The 19416-nt window shown below is 42.7% G+C and overlaps 6 protein-coding genes across 6 annotated transcripts; 3 read left to right on the forward strand and 3 right to left on the reverse strand.

The window, feature by feature from the left end:
- Positions 1 to 111: 111 nt before the first annotated feature.
- F4817DRAFT_355880 (uncharacterized protein) lies at positions 112 to 1221 on the reverse strand (the record flags this gene model as incomplete). The annotated part of the gene is made up of 1 exon (XM_049305712.1): positions 112 to 1221. The coding sequence occupies one exon, from the start codon at positions 1219 to 1221 to the stop codon at positions 112 to 114; it is 1110 nt and encodes a 369-aa protein (XP_049163671.1).
- Positions 1222 to 2491: 1270 nt separating this feature from the next.
- On the reverse strand, positions 2492 to 5419 carry F4817DRAFT_324107 (MFS general substrate transporter). The gene is made up of 13 exons (XM_049301593.1): positions 4947 to 5419; positions 4751 to 4887; positions 4624 to 4697; positions 4557 to 4565; positions 4398 to 4495; positions 4215 to 4335; positions 3800 to 4155; positions 3615 to 3643; positions 3425 to 3555; positions 3229 to 3351; positions 2953 to 3175; positions 2794 to 2899; positions 2492 to 2730 (listed from the first exon to the last, which is right to left on the reverse strand). The coding sequence occupies exons 1-13, from the start codon at positions 5212 to 5214 to the stop codon at positions 2660 to 2662; spliced, it is 1746 nt and encodes a 581-aa protein (XP_049163672.1). The 5' UTR covers positions 5215 to 5419; the 3' UTR covers positions 2492 to 2659.
- Positions 5420 to 5760: 341 nt separating this feature from the next.
- F4817DRAFT_324108 (cytochrome P450) lies at positions 5761 to 7863 on the reverse strand. The gene is made up of 4 exons (XM_049301594.1): positions 7278 to 7863; positions 6496 to 7221; positions 6358 to 6439; positions 5761 to 6288 (listed from the first exon to the last, which is right to left on the reverse strand). Exons 1-4 carry the CDS (start codon positions 7657 to 7659, stop codon positions 5880 to 5882), a joined length of 1599 nt encoding a protein of 532 aa, XP_049163673.1. The 5' UTR covers positions 7660 to 7863; the 3' UTR covers positions 5761 to 5879.
- Positions 7864 to 11670: 3807 nt separating this feature from the next.
- F4817DRAFT_364842 (FAD/NAD(P)-binding domain-containing protein) lies at positions 11671 to 13862 on the forward strand (the record flags this gene model as incomplete). Its single annotated transcript, XM_049306799.1, has 6 exons — positions 11671 to 12194; positions 12246 to 12407; positions 12876 to 13151; positions 13210 to 13327; positions 13392 to 13431; positions 13586 to 13862. The coding sequence occupies exons 1-6, from the start codon at positions 11898 to 11900 to the stop codon at positions 13860 to 13862; spliced, it is 1170 nt and encodes a 389-aa protein (XP_049163674.1). The 5' UTR covers positions 11671 to 11897.
- A 1059-nt stretch (positions 13863 to 14921) lies between these two features.
- F4817DRAFT_364844 (uncharacterized protein) lies at positions 14922 to 17095 on the forward strand (the record flags this gene model as incomplete). The annotated part of the gene is made up of 1 exon (XM_049306800.1): positions 14922 to 17095. The coding sequence occupies one exon, from the start codon at positions 14922 to 14924 to the stop codon at positions 16569 to 16571; it is 1650 nt and encodes a 549-aa protein (XP_049163675.1). The 3' UTR covers positions 16572 to 17095.
- A 21-nt stretch (positions 17096 to 17116) lies between these two features.
- Positions 17117 to 19093, forward strand: F4817DRAFT_324115 (hexokinase-domain-containing protein). Its single transcript, XM_049301595.1, has 3 exons — positions 17117 to 17449; positions 17504 to 17969; positions 18035 to 19093. Exons 2-3 carry the CDS (start codon positions 17763 to 17765, stop codon positions 18869 to 18871), a joined length of 1044 nt encoding a protein of 347 aa, XP_049163676.1. The 5' UTR covers positions 17117 to 17449; positions 17504 to 17762; the 3' UTR covers positions 18872 to 19093.
- Positions 19094 to 19416: the final 323 nt, after the last annotated feature.

A 19416-nucleotide genomic window follows, 5' to 3' on the forward strand; every position in this document is an offset into this window, starting at 1 on the left:
GTTACCTAAATATTGCAGCGTTCTAATAGCCAATTTGAATTTTGAATTTGCTGTTCATATTCAAGCAATTATTGCTCTATTGGCATTTCAAGTGAGGGGTATCGTAGTATCTCAGGCCCCTATTTGATATGGGGGAGGCTGATCCATAGTGAATGCTGGCTCACCCGTATTACCATCATCGACACGTTCAAATATAGCTTGCCTTGCATTTTGCAGCTCTTCTCTAGCCCTTTTTAGTGACTCCGTGCGCGTATGCAACTCTTGCTCGGCTTCTTGGTGTCTTGATTTGGCCAGGGCTAGTTGGTTGCGTAGGCTATCGTGGGCTCGATAAATACTTGCGCGGGAATCCTTGATCTTTTCGTGGAAAGCCATGTCGCTAAATACGTTGTCGAAGAATACATCACCTAATAAATCACCGTGTGCGATTTCGACGGCTGGTAGATCTTGCACCTTTTGCGACGCGTGCTGTGCCTGTCGCACGAGTGATCGCATCTGACCGACTTGAATTTCAGCTTGATCCAATGCGTTACGCTCCATCATGTCGGTCAATGTCCCGCCACCAAACATATCCATTCGGCTATGGTCAAGGGCTTCTTCAGTGTAATTGAGCGCCCTGAGGACCCGCTCTTGTGCTTCTGTTAAGAGATGCACAACATGATGCTCCGCCTCCACCACCATGCGGATGTTTTGGTAGGATTGTAAAGCATTCCTGGCGTTCTCTTCCAAGCGATCTTCATCTGGAAAGGCTGGTGTTGGTCCCTGGAAAATACTGTCATAAAGATTGTCAAGTTGCTGCTGGGCTTCCATATGGCGACTCATTTCAGCCTCTAAATCGCTCTGGGCCTCCAAGGCCTTCGACCGCATTTGCCTGAGATGCTCTTCCATCTCTTTAGCCTGCTGCTCTTGCTGTAGAACAGCGAAATATTCTTTCTCTTCTTTCTCGGCCTTTGCTTCGAATTTCTCGGTCTTGCCGCTCACGCGGTATGCAAAACGTTTCATAACCGAGTCGCGATATCTCTTATGTTCTCTAAACTCTTTAGCCCGCTGTTTATCAAGCATAGCGATGCGCTTTTGGGCAGCAAAGAGTTCATTGTTAAGGTCATCAACATAGCGCTTCTGCTGTTCTAGAGCTGGCTGTGCATGATCTGTCTCGGAGAGAATATCTAAGAGTTCGCTGTTGCGAGGGGCTGATTCCCTGATCTTATTTGCGATGGAAGTCATGGTGGATGATGTTTGGTTAGGTACCTCTTATGATAGATTCTTAGCTTATAAAAGTTGATCGGAGAGGGTTTTTCTGGGTCTCCTACGACTTATATACCTCTTCATCCAGGTACCATGAAATAGGTTAATTTAAGGTACCAGAATAATCAAGGCACTGCCACGTTAAGGCAACTTTCCATTGTTTCAACCAACCAGTTTAGACTTTACCTTATGATGCTCACTGAACTTAGAAAGATAGGCTCTTTGATACTGCTATGATCGTGGCTGTGTAGGTGGCATAGCAGCAATGAGTGGGGGTTATGGTGGACCATTAGTGCAACTGTGCCAAAATCAAGAAAATTAGTTGCACTATGTCTAATAAGGTAATAGTAACATTAGATGTATAGTATAGGCTTGACTATTTGCGTTGTATATTTTTTTATAAAGTAATATATACCTTTTTTGACCTTATATTACAATAACTTAACCAATATTTGTTTATTTTTTTTTAAAATTTTTTTTAATATTTAATTATAAAATAACGAAAATTTTAATGTAAGTTATATATAATTTAACTTAATATTAATAAAAATATTAAAAAAATTATGTAATTATATAAATATTATTATATATATAGCCATTTTTTTTATAAATTTAAAAGGTTAATTAATAAAATTAAACATTAATATTTAAGTTATTTTTTTTATTTATATATATAATATATAATATATTTAAATAATTTTATAAAAATAATAATTTAAATATTATAATTAATATTATTTTATAATTTTAATTAATGCGAAAATAATGATTTAAGTTATATTTAAATCGGCTTTTTAACTGTTATATTATAATAAAATTAAATAACGTTTATTTAAATAATGTTTATTTAAATAACGTTTGTTTAAAAAAATAAATACGTAATATTTTTTAAAAATATTTTAATAAAGTTATTTTAAACAAATTTCAAATATTTTAATAATAATATAATATTTAATATACATTGTATAAATATATAATTTAATTTATTATTTTTATATTAATTAAAGTTATAAAATAATACCAATTATAACGTTTAAATTATTGTTTTTATAAAGTTATTTAAATGTGTTATATGTTATATATATAAAGTAATTAAAAATTAAATTAATAATAAAATCTTTTAATTTAATTGGTTAATGTTAAAGATTAATGGGGGAAAATAGCCCGGATATTATTATTTTATATATAGCGTATTGTGCACTTATTATATTACCTTATTAGATATAATGTAACCAATTTTCTTGATTTTGGCATAGTTGCACTAATGGTCCATTATAAGGGTGGTAAAAATAATCTAGTGCCTTAAAAAGGCCTCCCCACACAGACGTCATACTGGGATCTCCTTTTACTGCCTTGGAACTTTAGACCTAGTTACACTTAACCTAAACCTAACACTAACACTAACACAGCCCTGCTATTAATGTAGTTTTCTACTTCTCATCAACAACGCACAGACTATGGCGAGTATAGCACAGAGCAAAGAAACTCCTAATTCATATTAGTAGCTGAAGTAAAAATTCATCTCGGTTAGGCTAGGAGGTAGTTTCTCACCATGGCTAAACTCAAGTCCGCGAACGTAAGCCTGCGAAACTGCCTGAGCTATCCGCGGTGGCGCCTCATCCAGATAATCGATCCGCGCAGTAGCTTGCTTGATAATCTTACCCATATTGTTAGTACTTTTATTAAATAGGATGCCGCAGTATCAATTACCTGTTCAGCCTCCTTTTTTTCTACGCCAAGCTTGTATAGCCTTGACGCCAAATCTACAGGCATTGTTGCCTGCATTACCGCGTTGCAGGCCGCCATGCCTAGGATCGACCCAACTGGTATTGAAAGATATAAGCCTGATGCTGCCACGGCCTTGTCTATGGGATTTATCGCCGCTTGTAGAGCAACAAAAACCGCATTTGCTGAGATACCGGTACCAAAGCCACTATAAACCCTTCAGTAAGCAACCCCCCCTATACATGGCGCAATTCAACTGACCCAGGAAAGATATATAACGATTCTATCCAGTTTGTTTTGCCATTCCACCTAAGTATCAAAAGTCCGTAGCAAATGAACGAGATAATTCCTGCCAATACCAGTGGTACTTTGAAATACCCGGTCCTATGGTATCGCGGACCGTTAGTTATTGCTAGGGAATAATGGTGGGGGTAGATTTCCCGGTAAGACTACTAACCTCCTTATCCACGCGCCAGTCAGGAGGCCTCCAATGGTATTACCAATGACGGCCGGCATAAGGTGAGCTCCAGCAACAGTGCTCGAAGACCTTTCTGTAACCTGGAAATAGAGAGGAACGGCGACCATCATCTATTCGTGTAAGTAATCTCAGCTTCATGGGGACCTCGACTTGGATTCAGATGACATACTCCAACTTGCGCGGCAGTTTGCAAAACCACTATAACAATGTAAGTCAATATTCGGTGCATTTACTAGAATATTCTAGGATTTTAGACATGGCTGGGCGCATTAAGTCCCTGAATTAACCTAATAGGAAATAGTGCCCCCTAATAGAGGTCAAAAAAGGGGGAGGGGACTTTTGATGTTTACATACTGATAAGGTAGCTGAAAACCACATCTCGATTTTTCAACAATCTCAATGGAAAAATAGGTTCCTTCGCCCATCGAATCTCCGCGATGGTAAATAGTAGTAGCAGGGAAATTCCAAGTGTAAATAGCGATAGAACGATTGGGCTCCCCCATGGTACCTTTTGCCCGGCGATTCTCAGAGGCAAGAGAACAGCCAAGAGGCCGCCACCCAGAAGGCTAGCACCTAGAAAGTCTATCCTAGCAAGTCGACTCTTTCTAGTTTCAGCATTCGTTTTGTTCTGTTCGGTCGTTATGTTAGGAAGTACCATCCAGCAAAGGGCCATGGCTAATAAGAATATTGGCACTTGTCCTAAGAATGACCTTAACATCATTGTAAGCCTCAATTCGCCTGCTCGTACGGGGCTATTTCATGAACTCACCATCTCCATCCAATCGTATCAGCTAGAAAGCCTCCCGTAGGCCCACCCAAACTTCGACCAACAGTAGCCACTACGTTGAGGTAACTCTGCCACGAAGCCACATCTCTTAGGGGGGCCAAGTCTATACCACGGTGAGCTTCGTCATAATAGTCGTCTTTAATTTTGCAAGGGTTCAATACGTACCAGTTATAATCACTGCGGCCAGTGTCATTATGCCAGCCCCTCCAGAGCCGGAAATCACGCGGCCGACTATGACCTGCCACATTGACTGGCCAATGCCGCTATATGCACATATATGATGAGCCTATATCCACAGATACATATCAATGCTAGAAACCTTACATCAAAGCACTGAAGACAGTTAGTTAAGTTCCCTCCCCTTTACAAGGTATGTCAGGAGTTAACTTACGACCCAATAGCAAAAAGAGCATATGAAGTCAACAGGACAGGTTTGCGGCCATATATATCGCTTAACTTTCCATACTATAATTCCACAGTCAGGTTCCCAACTCTCACTATGGCAATTACAAGCTTACAAGCGACTGAGTTGCGGCCCCCGCGAGTAAGAAGCTAATGAATAGCCATGTAGAATTTTCAAGATCGTTGAACTCAGAGGCAATGACGGGATGCGTTGCTATTACCAGTGAGCCATCTGCACTCCCTGTGAACACCCCTGAGAGGAAGATGTTAGCAAATTGTTAAGACTTTTAATTATAGAAGTCCTTAGCTCACCAACTAGTAGAGCAAGTACAACTCTAGAGATAAATCTATTGCTGTAAGTCCTTGGGCCAGATTCGCTCGTAGTTGTGTCTTGGTCGCATTGTTCTTCATCAGGTTGAGCTGAGGTACCATATACCGACGGAGGCGAAGAACTGTCTATAAGGCTGCTGCTGCAGGAACCATCGAAATCCTCATCATGAGACTCGTCACTAGATGAGTTAGTTGTTAAGAGTCTCGTCCTTTCATTAACGAGAGGTTCGTGTTTATTATCGTTTGCCATTGTATCTCTTCGGACTCAAAAGTCCGATCTAAGATAGCCGCGCGACAGCCGATGGGGATAAAAGTTCGTCAAGCGAGACCGACTGAAGAAAAGAAATCTCTAAAACGTGCTTAGATACAGGCAACTGGGTGCGTCGCAATCACCCGTTCCGGATATCATCTACTATAGGGCCGGACGGGTGTCTCCAAGTTGGCGGGAAAGCCCGAGTTAGGCTAGAGCTGAAAGCACGTCATGCCCCTGGCATCGCACATCATCAATGTATATAATAACATATGCGCCGGAGCGCGGATATGAGATATTCCATTATATTTTATTCGCTAAAAAGATATAATACGTTCAAATCCAATCTAATCAGTCACACCTGCTCCTATTCAGAGCATAGATACCTATAACCAGCGCAATATGCGTGATTGGTTCTTCTTAATACACATAGCTAAGTTTGAGTCTGGGCTATGCGGGAGGTGAACGATGAGTAAAATACCTAAAGTAAGCCATATAACAGATCAGGGTTTAGTAAATCTTATTACAATAGACGTGGGAAGCGACTTTCAGAGAAAAGACAATGGTATATTTCAAAGTTCTACCTGGATCCAGTATTATTGTAACTTCCCATCATGCATATCCGTTATGTTCTTTTCAAAATCTAATGTATCCAGCATACTTATTTACGTCCTAAGCTGGTCTCTAACTTCAGCATACCCCGATAGGATCTGCGCTGTTCTCTCGGTACTTCGGGGTTGGAACTCGCAGGGGAATGGTAGCGGCTCCAAGATGACGTGGGCGTTGGTGGCCTCGCTATCAAACTCAATGTCCTTACCTGTCGTAGGACACTTCTTCTTATTCAGGTTAAAGGCCCAAAGGACACCGGCCCCCGAGACGAACATCTCATCGTCTGCGATGTGCTGGCCAAGACATGTCCTACGGCCAAATCCGAAGGTGTGCATCCCAATCCCTTCTCGGAGGTTTGGGTATCGTGAGAGTGGCTCTTGGTAGGTCGGCCATTCTTTCTCTAAGTAACGCTCGGGATGGAAGTTCTCGGGATCTGGGTACTGCTCTGGGACGCGGTTCATACTCCTTGAAGAACAAAGTCAGATTAACCAAATAGCTCGTTTATGCATCAAAGTCTATCGCAGAATTACTCACCACTCGCATGCCATAACTATCGTGCCTTTCGTGATCTTCTCGCCCCTGAACTCATCGTCTTGCTCCGCTTGATGGGGTACTCCTATGAGATTGTGAGTAAACTTATGTATTTTTTGACAATAAGTATTGGTAGCTTACCGAGAGGGACGCCAGACCTCCATCGGAGTGTCTCTTTCAGACATGCCCTAACTATAGGCAACTCGGCCATGTCCCCTGTGGTTGGCATGCGATCACCGCAAACTCTATCTATTTCCTCCTGAGCTTTCTTCTGCCATTTGGGATGCAGTAGCATCGCCATTAGGAAGAACAGCATTGGCCCGCTAATTGTTACTACACCTACGAGGTTTTGGAATCCAAGCATACAGCTTGCGAATTCCTCTTCCTGAGGTGTCTGCTCTAGATCAATGTTACCCTGCTCCTGAAGACCCGTGAAGTACCGGCTTGACCACGTGTCTTTAGGCAGATCGCCGTTCAGATATCTTCTCTTTGCTGTTTGGAAAGAGTTAAGCCACCAGGCCCGCTGCTCGTCTTCGCGTGCCCTTTCAGACTTTTTCCATGGGTTTAATGCCCAGGGTATTGCCCACAGGGGTGTTACCGTGTTGACGATTGGTCCCGACACAGACATCTGTGTCAGGGTACGATCAGCACTGTCACCGTTTTCCTTGCCCTGTGAGGCATCGTCCCAAGCCAGGCGGCTCATTATGCGCCCACAATGTTCCCGCGCATTAGCATGGAACTTTGCAGGATCGAGGAGGAGTATTGCCAGGTATCGTTTAACCTCATTCTCGATGACCCCAAAGAAATGTGATCGGTGGAAATCAGCCATTGCGGCGTGGACCCATTTCCGTTGACGAGTCCAAGTGTCTTGGGATTGACAAGTTAGTATCTGATGATATGGCCAACGATAGAGTGTGCTTTACCGTGTCGGTCCATTAATGCAACATAGCCAGGCCCAGTCTTGTGGTCAAAAAGAGCCCGAATCTGAGGGCGCCCAGAATAGATGTGGCCTCTTTTAACAAGAAGCTCTTCGGCAATCTTATGATCCGATATTATAATAAATTGCTGGCCCATCATACTCGTCCTGTATATCGGGCCATAGATATCAGCCCATTCCTTGAACTTCTTCCACATGCAAAACCTATCAAGATCGTGGACTCTCCCAACAATAGGGAATTGCTGAGGTCCAGGAATAGTTTTGCTTGATCCATTATTCCGTTTTATCGAAGAGTGTATTTGGCGCAGGACGGAGAATAAGAGACTCGGTACTGCCAAATAGAGAATAACCAATCGAATGCCCTCCATCTTGCAGGCTCTTATACAAGGAAAAGTACTTATGAGACAAAAATGATATTCCCGAGACAGGAAGGTAAATAAAGCAAAAAGATCGACTACTTATATCCAGTATAGGCACCTCCTAGTATTGCTACATTCCATCATTGGTTTTCTAGCTCAGTCCGGCACCCTTCTGACACCGGACGGAGTCCCCGCACCAAAAGGTAAAGCAATACCTCGAGAATTTTCCCACCGAAATTTGATACGTTCCATCGGATCACACTGCAACCCTAGTCCCCTTAATTCTGCATAACTACTACTCGATTTCATAACAAAATCTACCTACCTACCTAGGTACCTATTCACCATGTTATGCCTTAGGCTGGTATCAAGCGAATAGCAAAAGCAATAGGAATCCTTCCAAATCCTATTCATCCCCACACATACAAGTAACCGATACTCATAGAGATGGGACGATAATTTGTAATCAATATTTATATGAAAGTATTTACATAGGAGAATTATATAAATTTCAATTGGCTACGGTCTATTTCGAAGTGTCTGGGTACTTTGAACCGAAGCCACACGGGAATTATCCCTGTTTACTGACGTCCGGTCAAGCTGAGAAGCGACTACATTAATCGAAAACTCGATCACCTCAGCCGCAGATGTGATACAACAGACTTGGCAATATTGAATGGTGATACGTTCCAAGACTCCTTGGTTAAAATTATCCGGTTGCGGCAATCTGAATAGTTTCTAAGATATGGGATTAGAACGCAGAACTACTCTACGTCCGGAGCAATGGCATCCTTTGACAGTCTAGCAAGTTTCTACTGGAGATATTTCATCCTTCGCGTGAAATATTTCGGCATCGGAAGGGTCATTTCTTGGGGATGTCCGGCCGCTATTCATGAGCCTATTGGAACTTCTAGTTTGTTGTTTGCTCGAGGTAGTACAAAATCAGGCTTCGATTGCTCATTTATACGGTCTATTTGTCTCTACTAAGCTAATGACATCTCATGATAACATCATGATAGTTATTTTCTCTTACATAAAAGTTCTCGGATATCACAGGAATCATTGTTGGCTTTGCATATCCCGGGGTCCCACCTCTCGCGCCTCCATGCACGGCAACATCATTTCATTCGGGGCGTATATAGGTGGGTCAAAACTAAAGCATAAACGAGGCGTTTACTATTACACTATAAGGATAGTCTTTCTCAGCTCGTGTTACCATTAGGATCAAGGCGTATTAGTTATACGTATCATGAATCATTAAGTCTTAACTCAAGCAGATTTACTGTGGGTTATGAGACAAAACCTCTATGAGCTTATGCTATTACGACACACGGTTTTCTAATACCAAGCCCAAATACGCGATCGCAGATGCTAATGAAATTATGAAATTGTAAACTTCATCCCTCGCCACCGCCACCGGAGTTCGTACAGGTCTAGGCAAAGAGATTCTAAATAGCTCTATGAGGAATTCGCACTAATTTTGACATGCCTAGCACTGCAGGTGTCAATTCTCGTGGTCATCTGAATCATATATTGAACCTCTACTGTTTGAGTCAACTTGGCTATGCAACTGAACCCGGTTGGCTTACATTGCAGAGATTGTTACGCCACGACAAGGTTTAGTTATCGACCGACATATCTGCGCTGTAAAGCACCTGGCTGGCCGTTTTCGTGTCTCCAAATATGTATGCTGTGTCTCCTTAACGGAACCGAGAGCGTATGATGCCTGGTCCTTGATTGGGCGTTCAAAGGATTGCTTGGCTGCGAAGTAAAGTCAATTCCAACTATTTGGTAATTTTAATCCCACGTTGTAATACGGTTGCGGCATCCACAGGCGACATATTGACAACAGATACCTGTAACACACCGGCTTGGCAATGATCGAACAATTAGTCTCGGCCCAGCCATTTTTTACCTACCAGCCGGGCGCGTGGCTTTAAGATGCCGCTTCTAAAAATAACTATACTTGATCTCGTATCTTAGGTACCTAGGCATATACGAGGCTTTGATGATAGATTCATCATCCATCTAGAAGGGCTAGTAGAAGAATTGTAAAACTTCACTATGGGGAATCTTTAGTGTTGTACGCTATATGCTTCGTGGTCTACTCTTATAGAGATAGCTAGGTAAATAATCGTCAAATTCAACGCCAACTCATTCCTCATCTACGGAATACATTATTCCCTGATAGGGTACCTCCATAAGAAACACTTCGATCTTTATCATAATCCAATGGGATATTTTAGATGCTCCATAGTCGGACCACACGTCATCGGGGGGTTGAGCGATTGTAAATATGACTTATCATTACCGTAATCTGATGACAAAGCCTAGTCCTGGAAACCACAAGCTTGGTATTTTTCATAATGCAAATTTCTAAGTCTATATACCCCACTGGCGCTGTTCTGGATGGTCTCCACGAGGAGACATGAACCTTGGAGCTTTAGCCGTATTATAGGGGGGTGTGGGGATTTACATGTAGGGGGTATCCATCTACTATCAAGTAGTAACACATGTTACCTAATAAATACCTACCTACCTGTAGGTAGGTACACTATATCGCTTCTATTTATAGAGTTGAGTAAAAATCTATGCGTATCTACCTATCTACCTGTGCGGAACTTCCTCTAAAAGGAATTTGGAATGCGGCTTCATATAATTACGCGTTAAGATATACGACCTGTCATAAGGTATAATATAATAGCAGATCCAGTTCCTTGCCGCAACGTGTGCACGAGATTTACCTTTCCAGCCGGCTATATTTTGGGCTTATCTAACCTAGTTGTTTAACTTATCGAGTAGCGTAACATAGTGAACTTTTTCTTTTAGAACCAGTATAACAACTATCTTTCTTAAACCTGTAGTGAATTGTAACAAGTGTTATGAGACTATTCAGACCCTTGTAAATACTCTTTTAATAGAATTCCTGGAGTTGACCCTAAAACTAGCCTGACATAGGTTTAGGTAAGTTAGTGGGAGGGGGGAGCGCAGAGCCGCATTAATACTCTAAAGCCTAGAATGCCCTATAAAAATGTAAGTATTTCCTATTGATTGTTTATTACAGAAAGAATATTAGACAACGTGTACGACCAGTGTAGAATCATCGTGATTAGCGACTCTTTTGTTATAACTTCATAACTCTAAAAGCTTTATAAAGTAACCCAGCCCTTGGTTCAGGGTATAACCAATTCAAAGAAAAGCTTACATTATCTAGGGTACCTTGGGTACGTATCGTTAAGTAGAAATGTTATTCTTTAAAGAAAGGGTCGCCTGTTTTTCATTCTTACTTGTTTGACTTACCGGAAACATTGCACGAGATTTTAATTAGCCTAGTTATAAAGTAAATTTAACATATGATATGTAACATTCATATGAAACGTAAAGTGAGAAGGTAGTCGTGGTGATGTTTGTGGTGAGAAATGTTACTATGATGACATAATTCGGGGTGATTTCCGCCCTTTAAGTATCAACTGTCCGGTATTAATACTTACCGTCTAATCTATATTAACCTTAATCGTGGTTAACTTATGATGTGTTTGCAAGATAGTTCCTATTTAAAAGATCAAGCTTATAAAAATTAAATAGGTCTACTCTAACCTACATGTAGTGAGGTACCTAAGATATTTGCTTACTTAAAGTTCGAAAAGGGGCTATTTCAGTGGACGATAAGAGCTAGGAGCTCTTGTGGGATATCACTTGATAACCCTCATGTCAACCTTACAGTCTTTTATGTATTTGATGTATCCTCAATCTCTGTCAGCTAGTTCGTTTTCCCGTTTCCTTCATCCCTTACCTCTTTCTAATGAACAAGAAATCTATCAAGGGATATTATACTATACCAGTTACAAAGGCCACGCACAAAGAAGGACTTCGAAATCCTACGGCAGTCTAGAAAATAAAACTTGTTACATTCAAGTTTTATACGTCTAACCTATTTCTCATCCTCCAATAAGGTTATCATTCTGTCTTGGAAGCTGAAATGTACACCTGGTGATTCGACTGAGGGGGTAAGTAATGTCCTTTGCTTTCATCTCCAACTGAATGATCACCAACCGCTGCACGATGTTACACAACTTAAAATACTTCCAACTACTTTCTACTACCATCAAAATACTTGTTGGTCATTCATATTTGGTTAAATAGAGAGTAAGTTAAGGTCGCAGAATACATATCCAATTCTCTCAAGAGGAAATCTTAATTGACCTTTCCAGATTCATTTTTAGAAATTACCTCCTTAGTAAGACACTATGTCTCAACTCATTCGAATTGCTGTATCAGGGGGCGGGCTTGCAGGTGTATCCTTATTGCAAGCTCTCCTTAAATCCTCGCACTTAGATATACACATTTTTGAGTCGGCCGCAGCATTCAAAGAATCAGGCATGGCGATTGGAATAGCTCGCAATGCTCTTGCCGCCCTCGAACTCATTGGCCCCTCGGCGACTGAGTGCCTCAAGCGTGCTGGAGCCGTACCTATGAAAGGGGTCCGCTTCATGCTAGCTCAGGGCGAAAGTCAAGGCAGCTTGATTGATGAAGTAGACGGTGAGGTCCAGGGGAAGTGAATTATTAGCATCGTCCATTGTGCTGCATTCCTCCAGCAGCTTCTAGCAGGCGTCCCGGAAGAACGAATGCATGCTGCCAAAAAAAAAAAACTTGACGAGACCAAACGGAATGATGACGGGTCTCTCATACTTCATTTTACAGACGGGACCACCCATGAATGCGATATTCTCATCGGTGCGGACGGTATTCACAGCACTGTTCGTAAATGTCAAACATATAAGCCCTGGTTGCATGCTTGCAATCGGCGGCGTCGCCATTTTGATTGCGACAGTTATGAGCCCTTTAGCGCAGCGGTATCGCACCGCATTCCCTGCATACCTCAAATGCAACCTTGCGTTAATCCTGAACCCGATCGAGCCCCAGAGCCAGACTAGTACTGGCAGTAAGGCGCGGGTTCGAATCGAACTGAAAGCATCGTATAAAGAGATACGCTTAGCTGACAGCTAACAGCCACCTACGATACTAGAGACTCTAGAGAGCCGAGGGCCAGAATGAGCTAGTGCTATAAAGAGCTTTAGAGACGTTAAAGTGCTGCGATTTAGGTAATCCCTATTACTTAAATAGTGATCACCTGGGGGGTGTGTCAAACATATAAGCCCTGGTTGCATGCTTGCAATCGGCGGCGTCGCCATTTTGATTGCGACAGTAAACCAATCATTGGCAAGGATGACCCCGCTGCTTCACCTAGGAACACAGGCACCTGGTTGGTGATGACTCTTCAACCCTTCTCCATTGAAGATGCTCGCGAATATTCTTGGATTAGAGATGGCTCCTTCATACTCCATAATCTACTAAGCGACGGCCAATTGGTGCAGTTCGTTATTGCATCGTATGACAAGGAAGCCGAGTCAACCGATCGTTGGAACCGATCCGTGAATGCCGAAGAGATCAAAAGCCTCTATAAAGACTGGCCACCGCATTTAAGCAAGGCCGTCGATGAGGTATAGTTATACGTTAGGATTAATGATATCAGTTCTATTTCACTAACGGATAATATAGTTATTATGTGACCAACCCGAACATCAAGGGATGTACTTATGGGAACACCCACCGGCCCACACTTACGTATCTGGTCCCATTTGTGTTATGGGCGACGCTGCCCATGCTACCACTCCTTGTACGTATTCTTATAAACATGATGTCTTACGTCGATAAATTGTTGCTAACCGTAGGTATTACAGGGCAAGGTTCAGGGGGCGGCATGTCTATTGAAGATAGTCTGTGAGTGACTCCCGGAAACCATCGAGCATTAATTCGTCTATATACCATATCTTGTGACTGGAGTTCCCACGCTGGAAGCTCCACTATACTCGTCTAAGCTTCTATCTAACATTCAAGCCGTCCAAGAAAGAAATTCTAATCCCATATATTCTAGTGTTCTTTCAACCTTACTCGGGTGCGCTAAAACACCTTCTGAGGCGGTAACTGCTTTAAAAGTGTATGACCAGGTTCGACGCCCCCGTACACATCGTATTGTCGAGTCAAGCCACGGGACTGGCATGATTATGAGAGGCAGAGGTAAGGATATAGGACTAGATTTGGGGAAGCTTCGAGAGAAGTTGCTGCCAAGACGGGACTTCATCGTCGATTATGATAATGAGAAACATTTGAAGAAGGCAGTAGAGATAATGAAAGGCGAGTTAAAGGGTTAGAGGTTATAATAGATATCGACTAAACTCATTAAGTTGATAAGTCATATCACTAGGCACCTAGTAGGGACTTATAAAACCAGGGCCGACATAAGAATTCCTCAAGGATTCAGGGGAAGATGGGCATGCCCAGGTTATTACGAGATTCATTATGTCTGAAGTACCACCCTCACCCCTTTACTCTTATTGCTGTCTTGCCCCCCCTATTCCTTTGATAATTCCCTTTCAGCTGAGCATCGCCAAGCCGCTGGCACCCAGTGCTAAAATGGAGTATATCTAAACTATCCGTACGGTATAGCTGTAAGAAGTGCCTACAACTAAAGTAGGTATCGGCTGGAATACTACTACACGAGGGAGAGAGTTACGAGATTAAGCTTCTCCCCAGTTTCCATTCGATAGCGCCTTGTAATATTCTATAGAGTTGTGGTTGGGCTTCTAGCGCTTACCTACTTTGGCCTACTCAATGAAAAAACTATCCTGGCAATGTTCATAGAAAGGGGCGGGGGGTTGGTTAGGGCTATTAAAAGGGAATAGGTGGAAATTGAATTTCAATGGTATAGATATCAGGAGATAAAGGGTACAACATAAGGACATAAGGGGGTAGCCTCTGGAAAGTAGGTTAATATAGGTAAGGAGAGCATCCCTGCCCCAGATCTGGGAAGAACATAGGTTTAAGGACTCGCTATTACATTTATACTAGAAGCCATGCTGTTGTCCTCTCACTCTGTCCTTTTTTATACAATAGGACCCCGGCCCCTGACAACTTATGTGACATGATTATTAATCTGACAACACAATATCATAACATGTGGCACATCTAAAGCATTGTCCTCCAACATTGCGCCTATTTGACAACAATTTCATTGCTTCATCGACGTTCGAAAGGTGATTATAAGCCGGCTAGCTCCCACAAGACCTAGGTACTAAATTTCTCGCCCGCAAACCGTAAGATTTAGTTAGAATCATATCAGCTCCCGTAAGTCTACCTACCTGTCATCAATAACACTAGTCGCGACTCTCTAGTAGCAACATATCCCAAAACGACATACTAGAACTAAAACCATGGTGGCCGCTTTACTTGACGGTGTGTTGGCTAATCCTGGCAGCCTCAGGTTACCCAATAGCATTGCTGAAGTAGATGCCAAGGAGCAGATAGGAGCTGTCAAAGGTGAAGTCCCACTACCTCTGCTCGTCTCAGCAATTGAACACAAGGGTGCCCATGTTAATATTATTCGCGACTTCGCTCGTGCGTTAGAAATCGAAAGGGTAAGATCCGGGAACGTTGCCAACAACGGACCCTGGATACAAGAATCTCCATTAGTAACAGCCGTTCAGGTAGGTCGAGTTAATGTCCTTGAGTTACTACTTAAGAATTTTCCGGATCTTCTCTCTTGGATGAGATTCATAGACGAAGATACCAACTCGGAATCTTCAGGCGGGCCACCTTTGCACCGACACTGCTTGACTGCGATGAATCGTGCTATAGAATTGTTTGCTGTGGAAAAAGAACCTACACTTCGCCAAAGCTTCGAGGATTGCGCCTTAGCTCTTATTGTTTTTGGGACTTATTTAGGTCCCCTCAGACCAGAAGCCCAAGTTGCCCAAGCTGGTAATTCCACGTTGCCACCCCGTTTCGTCCTTACCCGTAGCTTCTTGTCAGCGATAAATTCTGGAATGGATCGATATACCACCGCCGTAGTACATCGAACGTTAAATCTACCACCAGGAAACAGGCACCGACAAGTTCTTATCCATGATGGACTTGCCGAAATATTACTTAAAGCGGCCCAGTCGGGAAAACATCCAATTCTCATCCAATATCTCGTTAACCTATCATTTTCGACTGATGGCGACATCCTTCCGCTCCCCGCGAATAGCTTGGATGCCTACAACGCAAACCCCATTGCATTGGCGCTTACTTCTGAAGCTCGCCCACGAGACGCTATCCAAATTTTACAAATGCTTAAAAGCCCAACAATTCACCTCGCGGCTCGACACGGAGCGAGGCCGTGGGGATATATAGTTCGGCTGGTAACACATGGTAGCATAGTAAGTGCGGCGGCGACAGGAGAGTGCTTGGATTACTTCGTGGAGCACATGAATTACATCCAAACATTTCTTTTAGATAACCGCTCGCTAGATTCCAATCTCAATGAACAAGTGCTGGAGCACTGTGATGATGTTGTGCAGCTTGCACTTCTAACTGGTAAAAGTTCTTTATTTAATTTTTACTGGGCTGCTACAAACATGACGGGTTTTGATACTCCAGAATGGTTACGCCAGGCAATTCTCTGTGGCAATAGCGGAGCTGTCCAAATTATTGTTTCTCGATGGATTCAAGAAGGACAATCTTTAGAAACACTATTACCTCCAGTTCAGCCGATATCAGGTTTTCCCGGGGCTGACACTCCTCAGACAGCTTTAAATGACGCCGTTCGGGTCGGACACCTTTCAGCAATAATTATACTACTGAACGCGGGCGCTGATGCAAGTTCCGTTAGCTCAGATCAATGGGCGAATCTTGCAAAGGAGGTAGATGATAGGTACCACACTCTGAGTCGTATTGATTTCATAAAACTATACTTTAGTTATGGATTTTTTGAGTGGCGAACGGAGGTGGTAAGCGAGGAGGAGATGGAGAACAACCAGCTAGTCGAATATTGTGTGCAACTGGTCTTTCAGGCTGCACAGAAGTATTCTACCAAGAAGTAGTTACTAGTTCGGTCGCCAGGCTTATTTCAGACGTACTTTGGTTTTGTTTAGTTTTAGTGAGAGGTGTCTTTTTATGTGTTGACTTAAGTCTTTGCTAAAGACTAATTTTAGCTGTAAGGTAAGATATAAATAGGAGGTACCTAAGAATTCGCTTTAATCGGCGAAACAAAAGATTGACTTAATGACATGTAATCAATCAGTGCACCAGGGTTCCAATATACTGAAAGCCAGTTATGTGAACTTAACTGTACTTAAAGAAACATAGTTTCTCCCTGCCAACATTCCAAAGGCAAGCCTGGAATGGAGGATGCGATGAAAGTCTCAATTGGAAGTTTCAGGTAATTAGGTCATTTTAACCAAGATTCAATCCAAGAATTTGTTAGATAAATTGATCTATTGAACTAACTAATAAAATGAAACATTATTATTTTTTTTTTACAAACACTCAAGATGAATCTGAATGTCTGAATGACACGTGACGAGCAGTCACGTGTTGAGATGTACTAAGGTACATCTCACAGAATTGAAGCTCCACCCAACTCTGACGTCAGTGCTCTCCCGTCAAGCGGGACCCTTGATACTCTTTATATCCTCGGTATTTAATGATATCAATATCAACATGAGGTATGAACATAAAAAGTAGCCCATATGAACATCATACCAACCTCGTGCTAAAGTGCAATTTAGTAAAAAAGACTATTACAATAATTCACAACTATGGCTAAAGGACTTGAGACATCCGAATCAATTAAGCTACCGCCAGAGTTACGATCGAAGCTTATCGATATCGAAAATCAGTTCAATGTCTCAAGCGAGAAGCTCAAGCAGATTTACCCGACAATTCGAAAAAGGGTCTTGAAAAAGAAGGATCTAATATTGTAAGTAATCCAAAATGGTTCTATTCGCACCAATATTAAACATTGGATACCTAGGCTATGAACATAACATGGGTTCTTGGACTTCCCTCCGGTGATGAAATTGGCGAATACGTAACAATAGATCTTGGCGGCGGTACTAATTTACGCGTGTGTCGAGTTGGGTTGAAAGGACAAGGCGAGGAAATTGATATCAAGCAACACGTATATCGTCTTCCCCCAGCAATAAAGACGGGAGGCGCTCGACAACTATGGAACTTCATTGCAGATTCCCTAGACGAGTTCATCAAATCGCATCAAATTATAGCGAATCGCGATGATCGGTGCGTACTTATTATTATTTATTACTACGCAATTAGCTAAGTACGTCAATAAACTACCTTTGGGGTTTTGTTTCTCTTACCCGGCTTCTCAGAATGCTATCGACCATGGCATTTTGAAGACGTGGACCAAAGGATTTGATATCGACGGTGTCGAGGGCGAAGACGCCGCGGCACAACTAAAAGATGTCTTGGCTGGGCGGGTAAGGCGATTATGAGGCGATTACAACAACTTGAGTAGAAAACATAACGACTAACACGAACGCAGGATTTACCTTTAGAGCTTGTTGCTCTTGTGAATGATACAACTGGAGCTATGGTAGCCTCAGCTTACAAGGATGCGGATACGATCATCGGCGCAATATTTGGCACGGGTTGCAATGCGGCATATGTGGAAAATGTCGGCTCAATACCGAAATTGAAGACAACCCTGCCATCCGATACTCCTATGGCAATAAATTGTGAATATGGCGCGTTCGATAACGCTGATCGCGTATTGCCGCGAACGAAGTATGACATATCTATCGACAAAGATTCACCACGGCCAGGCGAACAGGCGTTCGAGAAGATGAGCGCGGGTCTGTACCTCGGCGAGATCGTTCGACTAATTGCACTCGATCTTTATGAAAGTTGTCTCCTATTCGCAGGGCAAGATGCCGCAAAATTGAGAGAACCTTATAAATTAGACGCTGGCTTCTTATCGGGTCTTGAGAATGACCCTCTAGAGACATCTCAGCCTCGACTAGAAGAATGTTTAAATATAAAAGTCACACTAGATGAGACAAGGGTAGCTCGTCGCTTGGCAGAAGTCATCGCGACTAAGGGCGCGAGGCTCTGCTCCTGCGGCGTTGCAGCGATATGCCGAATGAAGGGTGTTACGTCAGGTCATGTCGCAGCGGATGGCACTGTTGCAAACAAGCATCCGGCATTCAAGCAACGGTGGGCCGAGGCGCTTGGTGAGATTCTCGATTGGCCCGAAGATAGGCAAGAAGATCCTATCATCATCACAAGTGCGGAAGATGGTAGCGGTATTGGTGCAGCAGTCATCTCGGCCATGACGCTGTACCGAATCCACGGAGGTAACACGGTTGGAATACAAGGATGATAATTTGGAATGCTTATAGAGGGACCGCGTTTATGCGTATCAATATTTGGAGTTCTTGGGTGATGGTGTTATCACGCGATTCGAGTGGGAAGAAGGTGATTTCAAATTTATCGGTTTTTAGACTTATATAGAACGTTTAACTCCGATGCTCCCTCTGCTATGTTATCGGGCACCTACCTAGGTAGGTACCAGATACCAACATAAAGTATATAGTAAGCCAATAGTAGTAATATTGTTGTAGTTGGTAAGAAACTCCGATGTGTACACCACCAGACCACGCAGTCCATACCCCAAAGATCTGGATCTTAACTCGGCATCCCCCGCAAATAGCTCCATCAAACTCGTGGGGAGAACAAGGGTCCCCACAATCCCCACGAATACCAGCAAGGACACTGATGTAAATGTGATGAGTAGATGACCGGGGGGCTGCTTATATGGCAGTGGATGCCGATAAGTCTGCCGATAGGATTGACCCTCTGTCCCGCTCTTATTTAAGTATACTAACTACGTAGAAACTGGACGTCGCTAACCTCGGTGTAGAAGGA

The sequence above is a fragment of the Daldinia loculata genome (genome assembly GCF_022478755.1).
Source record: "Daldinia loculata strain CBS 113971 unplaced genomic scaffold F4817scaffold_2, whole genome shotgun sequence".
Lineage (NCBI taxonomy): Eukaryota > Fungi > Ascomycota > Sordariomycetes > Xylariales > Hypoxylaceae > Daldinia > Daldinia loculata.